Source organism: Sardina pilchardus, chromosome 14, assembly GCF_963854185.1.
Source record: "Sardina pilchardus chromosome 14, fSarPil1.1, whole genome shotgun sequence".
NCBI lineage: Eukaryota > Metazoa > Chordata > Actinopteri > Clupeiformes > Clupeidae > Sardina > Sardina pilchardus.
Window position 1 is genome coordinate 5189304 of NC_085007.1, and position 7500 is coordinate 5196803.

General features: G+C 44.3%; 1 protein-coding gene across 1 annotated transcript in view; it reads left to right on the top strand.

The window, feature by feature from the left end:
- The window catches only part of si:ch211-127i16.2 (probable flavin-containing monoamine oxidase A), a 57183-nt gene that overhangs the window by 48804 nt on the left and 879 nt on the right, over positions 1–7500 (top strand). The window contains exons 11-12 of the mRNA XM_062554659.1: positions 1215–1315; positions 6861–7500. The exon at positions 6861–7500 is cut by the window's right edge and continues 879 nt beyond it. Coding sequence (XP_062410643.1) covers positions 1215–1315; positions 6861–7197 — 438 coding nt within the window. The 3' untranslated portion in view covers positions 7198–7500. The remainder of the gene's footprint in view (positions 1–1214; positions 1316–6860) is intronic.

The window sequence follows — 7500 nt, forward strand, 5'->3', positions numbered from 1 at the left end:
TTAGCTTCCATTATAATCAATGGGGCTGGCTACACCAGACAAGACAAGCTATGTTTACATGGACCTGGTGTAGCCTGGGCTATAAGCACAAAGAGAGATAAACAAGATAATGTTACCTCCAAGCAAAGCATCTTTGCGACCTATTTTGAGTTTTGAGTCACGCATTTCGAGTTTTGTCACCTGAAAAATATGGTGAAATATCATGAAATATACGTATATGTCTATTTTCTCAAAGGCAGATTAAGAGAGGTTAGTGCATGCCTTTGTCACAAGCAGACTTGATTACCGCAATGCTGTCTTTGATCAAACAAAAAGTCTATAAACAAGTTACAAAGCCATTCAAAATGAAATAGCCTACCTTTTGACAAATGCCAAGAAGAGTGCACACAGACCTGATTCAAAATCTCTCCACAGCCTCAGGCTGCCTGTCAGTTCTCCAAAAAATGTTAAGATCCTTTTATTCGTTTTTAAATCCATCAGTGGTCCAGCACCTGATTACCTGTCTGATGTGATTTTAATGTACGCTTCCGCTAGACCACTCAGATCCTCCAACTCTGCACATGATCTTACTCCAAGGGAAAGGACCAAGAAAGGAGATGAAGTTTTTGCACCCTTGTCCCTCCACCAGGATCTGGGCATCTCTTTCTTCTTTAAAGAAAAACCTTAAAACATAGCTGTTTGGCTTAGCATTGCCTTCTCAATTCTTACCTTGTTCACAATTTTTCAACACTTCATTGCTTCAAACTTATTTAACCTGTCTTTGTTTCACTGTTTTACTGCTTTAATCTTTTTTCTTATACTTGATTTATTTGAATTAATTTGATCTCAAGCATTTTTGACATCATTTACAAATCTATTATTCTCTTTGTGTTATAGGCCTACTCTGTTTGTATGAAAACTGCTATATTACGACTCGCTGATTGATGTAATTGTCTCATTTCCAATTCTAACCACAAACCACTAGGTTTCTATTTTGAGTTGTTTTTAGCACTCGGTTTGTTTTCCTATGTGATGTAATGTGTGAATGCCTGCATAAAATTCTCCTAGAATAAAGTCCCTTACACGCTCTTCCCCCTGGCAGGGTTGTAAGTTGAGCTCAGTGTCTGAGCGTGAGAGAGTGTGCTTTTTATTCATATGTGTGTGTGTGTGTGTGTGTGTGTGTGTGTGTGTGTGTGTGTGTGTGTATATGTGTGTGTGTGTGTGTGTGATGGCAGGACTGGTCCCAGGAGCCTTACAGCGGGGGTTGCCCAGTGAATGTCATGGTCCCAGGGATGCTAACCTACTTCCACCCCGGCCTCCGCAGGCCTGTTGGCAGGTGAGCCCTTCCTCCGCTACACTCCTCGCCCTCCACACCCTCAACTCTTTCACTCTCACACACACACCCCTCACACACACACATACACACACACACCCCTCACACACACACATACACACACACATGCGCACACACACACACACACACACACACACACACACACACAAACACACACCCCTCACACACACACACACAGACACAGACACAGACACACACACACACACACACACACACACACACACACACACACACACACATGCGTGCCCTATACAAACTCCCACAGCTTCCAACTCTCTCCCCCAGGTGGATCAGACATTCTAGAGCCCATTGTTGAGGGTCCGTGTCACGTCTGCTAAAGTAGCCTACCGGTCACCTTGTGACTTTACCGCAGACACACTGCACAGACTCTGGCCCAGATCAGGCTTAGCGTAGCCTAGCGTAGCCTAGCGTAGCTCACAGAAAGAGCCTGGGAGTATGGAGGGGAGGAAAGGGAGGCTGCCTTTAGCGCTGCTCTGACTTTAACCACAGTGAGCAGACGTCGGGTCAGGAGAAGGCCACTCTCCAGGGAAAGCAGGCCTGAAATCCACTTACAGGATCCCACTCTCAGACAGGGGGGGGGGGGCAAGAGGGTGGGGGTGGAGGAGGGGGAGTGATGGAGGGGGTGGAGGGGTGTTGGGGGTGCAAAGGGAGAGACAGAGGGGAAGTGGAGAGAGGGAGTAAGAGAGGATGAGATGGGCAGATGAATTTAGGAGCGAAAGAAGCACAGGGGGTATGATGGTGGGAGAGCACAAGGGACTGAAAGAGAGGTTGGGGGAGAGAGAGAGAGAGAGAGAGAGAGAGAGAGAGAGAGAGAGAGAGAGAGAGAGAGAGAGGTGGAAGAAAAAGATAGAGAAAGTGTGTATGTGACTGATAGAGGGAGAGAAGAGAGGGAGGAAGAAAGAGAGAGAGGAGGAGGGAGAAAGAGTGCATAAGTGAGAGAGAGACAGAGAGAGAGAGAGAAGGGGGAAAGGGGGAAAGAGTGCATAAATGGGTGAGTGAGAGAGAAAGGGGGAAAGAGTGCATAAGTGGGTGGGTGAGAGAGAAAGGGGGAAAGAGTGCATGGGTGGGTGAGAGAGAAAGGGGGGTACGCGCAACAGCAGTACATTTCCATAATGGCATTAAGTCCCCTGGCGAGCAGATGAGCTCAGCCTGGATGGGGAATACGCTGTGCATGTGATGCGCTGTCCCATATCCTCCACCCACCACACATCCACCACACATCCTCCACCCACCCCCAGCACGTTCAGCTCCCACCCAGCAACGTCTCAACCACCCAGCCCCCCCACCCCCCCCCCCAGTACACCACGTCACCACCACCGACCACCATGCTCCACTTGTCCTTGAAGTCTCAGAGCAGAGCAGTCTCTCCTCCTCCCTCCCTCTCTCTCTCTCTCTCTCCCCCTCTCTTCCTTCTTCTCTTATTCACCGCAGAACAGGAGATTCTCAGAACAGCCTGACAGTGCATCAGGCGTTAGAGAGAGAGAGAGAAAGAGAGAGGGGGTAAAGCAGCAGCAGCAAGGTAGAGTAGAGTAGAGTAGAGTAGATTAGAGTAGAGTTGAGTAGAATAAAGTAGAGTAGAATAGAGTAGAATAGAGTAGAGTAGAGTAGAATAGAGTAGAGTAGAGTAGAGTAGAGTAGAGTAGAGTAGAGTTGAACAGCAGTAGAGTAGAGCAGAGTAGAGTAGAGTAGAGTAGAGTAGAGTAGAGTAGAGTAGAGTAGAGTAGAGTAGAGCAGAGCAGAGTAGAGTGGAGTAGAATAGAGTAGAATAGAGTAGAGTAGAATAGAGTAGAATGGAGTAGAGTAGAATAGAGTAGAGTAGAGTAGAGTAGAGTAGAGTAGAGTAGAGTAGAGTAGAGTAGAGTAGAGTAGAATAGAGTAGAATAGAGTAGAGTAGAACAGCAGAGTAGAGTAGAGTAAAGTAGAACAGCAGCAGAGTCTACTCTGAAGCAAAACACTTTTTTGTTATCCTGCCAGGCTGCTTGGATTTCCTGGTGACACACACACACACACACACACACACACACACACACACACACACACACACACTGGTGGGTGTGGGGCAACAGGTAGCCAAGTGTGTGTACATTTTCAAGGTCAATGTACTGGTTCAAAGAGTTCTATTGCAATTAGGGTTGTTAATGAATAATCGAATAATGTTTGTTAAGAATTTATTCGAATAAAATAAATGCCTAATGAATAATCGTTTTAGTCTCACGCAATATGAGAACAGCAACATTTTCCGGTATTTTGCGCGCATGACAAAAACAAGCAGAGATGAAGCGAGCGAGGAGAAGTGCTGGACCTCTGCTTTATTTAGGGGCTCATGGGAACGGGGTACCTAGTAAAACGTAAGCAGGAAGTGTTGTGGTTAGAACAACGTGAAGTGCGAGAGTTAGAGAAGTGTGTGTTATGTTAATGAATGCGGGAGAACATGTTTTGTGAAGCATCTCCATGTTAAACGAAAAGAAGCCTATTAAACTGGTATTCTTCAAGCCTCTTAATTGTTTCATCACCAATATACCACTAGGATAACCCATGTTTGAACGACAAGCTGCCGGCAAGTGAAGTTAAAAGTGATAAGATAACGGGCCGACCGGCAAGGTAACAAAATGTTCATCCGACCATAAACTAAACCAGCACCGGAGATGACCAGTGAGCGTTGCAATCGCTAGCCTACATGTTCAAATAGGACCTACGTCGGATGGCATAATGCCCTGTAAAATAAAGTTTACAACTTGTTGTAAACAACTTATTTCTTGATAAAGGTTTTTTTTATATACATATATCATCGTTAATATCAATTGTGTGCGTGTTGGACATGTAGAGTGATGGGTGGGGGCAAATGTTTACACGGCTCTGAATGCCATGTGACGTCATGATTTAGCAAATAATCGATTAATTGTTCAATAACGTTATGATTAGTCGAACATGAAAATTCATCTAAAGTCCCAACCCTAATTGCAATGATGCACAGACACAAGTTGGCGTACACGCCACAATAAAAACATCCCTTAAAGGCGAGACCTTTTGGGTTTTTATTTTCTTTTTTCAAATAAGAGTTACATGAATGTTTCAGAACCACAGCATCGAGGGAATTCCCCCTAAGAGAAGAGAATGTTTCTCAATACAGCTTTTGTAGTATTCTTTGAAGCCTGGTTCCTGATGTGGGCATCTCCGAAGGCCTTAACCTTTAATCTTGCCTTTACTGTGGAAGTGACATGTCACATTAGAAGTATTTTGCACAGCACATTAGACACCATACATTCCAAGTGTCACTGCAGGCTTTGTTAAGTGACCTGGTGTGTGTTAGGAGTTTGATGTTGATGCAATGTGAGTGTTTGTACTCCAATTATCCTTTTTTTCTTTTCTGCCTTCACACTACAGTAGCTGGGTTTCCTTCCTACTTTTTAAATGCGTGTTTAATTATTCAAACAAGAGTTTCTGCCTGGAAACACCCAAAATATGCATTCTCTCTTCTAATGCACATACAAATTTGATTCCCTAGAGGGGGGTGGACTAACTCTCTCTTTTACAGTTTTTCTCAATTGTTTACACACAATTTCTGGTACTTGAGACACAATTCCAGTAATATGTAGCTCATGCACCAACCTCCTGAACCTCCTTTCATGAAGAAAATCTCTTGTTTTCACAAAGAACACACTGCCATTCAAATTCTAAAGCTAACTGCCCTACCATGCACACTGACTCATCAGATGGGCAAACTCCTGTCACACAGTCTTACAATTAGCAATCAGAGCTTTAGTATTACAGTAGTAGTACAGGCAGAGGCAGAGCCAGATTAGTGCGAGTAAGAGGAGGAGGATGGGGAGGCCAAGGACCGTAATCTGTGATGAGATCCGAGCCACTAGAACATTGCAGTGCTGCGTATCAATACAGTACAGTACCGGACAGTACAATACAGCTCAATGAGCACAGTACAGTATTGCCTGTGGGCTGTTCTGTAGGACTGTAAAAATAAAGTATGTTTCAAGTATTTGGGGAAAGTAATCCTACTTTGTATTCCTACATAGTTTACAGTATTTTACTATTTGTTTGGCAGCCGAAAGATTACCAACACAAGGGCTTCTGTCTCCTGAACAGGAAACTGAAATCATGAGCATTGTCCTAGAAAAAACGGCATAACATTACAGGAAATACAAAGAAAAATAATAGAAAACAATGAGATATTTCAAAATATTGATAGGGTAAGCATATCAACTTACTGTATCAGCTTATCTACTGTTTGTAGTACTGTTTGTAGTGTAACACTGAACAAAAAAAGGCCCAAGTCATTATAATGAATGGAGAAGAAGTGTTCTCAATTCATCAGTGTTTTACACTGAGCACATCAGTGTTCAACTGGTCTTTGTAAATGTCTTGATATATGATGGTTTGTGTGTGTCTCTTGAGAACAAAAGAGCATTTTGAGGAGAAATTACATTGTTTTGAAGGTAAAGTGTCATTTTGCAGGAGAATTGTAGAGTTTTGCCTATTGTGTCTGTTGTTTTGGATTTGTGTGTAGAGTTCTGAGAATATGAGGCATGTTTTCAAAAAATGTGTTAACAATCGAGAAAAACTGTAATTCACATAAGGTGCAACACAATTGAAGTCGATGAAAACGAATGGCGTTGATTTGCATTTGTTGCATTTCTCCCCGTGTGACTCCATAAATATTGCCCTGGCTTTACATACTCACACCCTGATCTTACATACCTACACTCATACTCATACTCACACACACGCCCGACCTTACATACAGTACTCACACACACACACCCTGATCTTACATGCTCATACTCACACTCATACTCATACTCACACACACACACACCCTGACCTTCCAGTACATACTCACACACACACCCTGACCTTACATACTCTCACACACACCCTGACCTTACACACACACACACACACACACACACGCTGACCTTACATACTCACACACACACACACACACACACACACACACACACACACACACACACACACACACACGGTGACCTTACATGCTCACACACACACACACACACACACACACACACACACACAGACCCTGACCTTACATGCTCACACACATAACTGATCAGAACACTTCTCTTGATTAGTATAGTGTCTGTTTGTAGTGGGCATTCCATGGGACGGAAGCGCAGGCAGATGGTAGTATTCTTGAGCCAAATGAGTGTGCTGAGAGTATGCAAATGAGCTGAAAGGAGACTAGGGGACTGGGCGTTGTTGAGTGCAGTTGAAGGGAGTCGCTGGCGCGTGTGTATTGTGTTGATGTGTGGTTTGCTCATCAGAAACGTGCTAAAACGTACTTAAATATAATGCATTATTAAAGGGGAGGGAAAGTCTCAATGAACTCCCTTACCGAGCTTTAGAGAAAAATGATTTCCAACAATATCTTCACATTACTAATATGCTACTATTTCTTATTAATTGACTACTAATTGCTTGCTATTACTAATGTCTCATACAGCTCATTTTTATCCGACGTCTGCTGTAGGATCCACTGGGCAGGTACGGAGACGGCCACCAAATGGTGTGGCTACATGAGCGGCGCTATCCAGAGTGGCCACCGGGTGGCGCTGGAGGTACTGGCCCGCCTGAGCCCGCACTTGTTGAGTCAGGAGGAGAGGGAGGCGGCACAGGGCCTCCGCCACCAGGAACCAACCCCCCGGAGTGACCACTGGAGCCATGTGATTGGCTACTCGCCATTCCGTATCACCCTCACCCTGACCGCCATCACTCTGGGGGCCACCTTGCTATTGGTCAAGCCTCAACTCAGGAGAGATGTGATTGGCCAAGTGTTAGCCTGGCTTCCTAAATATTACACAAACTAGGAACACAGATGTTCTCTAGACAGGCACAGACAAAACAGTGCTTTATGAGCCGCAGGGCGAATCGATCGAATTTAGCTGCAATATCTTTCGAACCACAGGGCATAGCGACAGAACGTGTTCTGTTCCGTGTTTCGTTTACTCTGGGCAAAGAAAAATGTAATCAAAACAACAGAAGTGACATACAAAAGAAATGTTTTTATCCATGCTTGAAGCTCCTAGTCCCATTTGTGTACCATGTGTTCCATGTGTCCATGTGTTCATGTTGTCTTGTGCTATTAAAATGGAATTCCTATACAGCCTTTG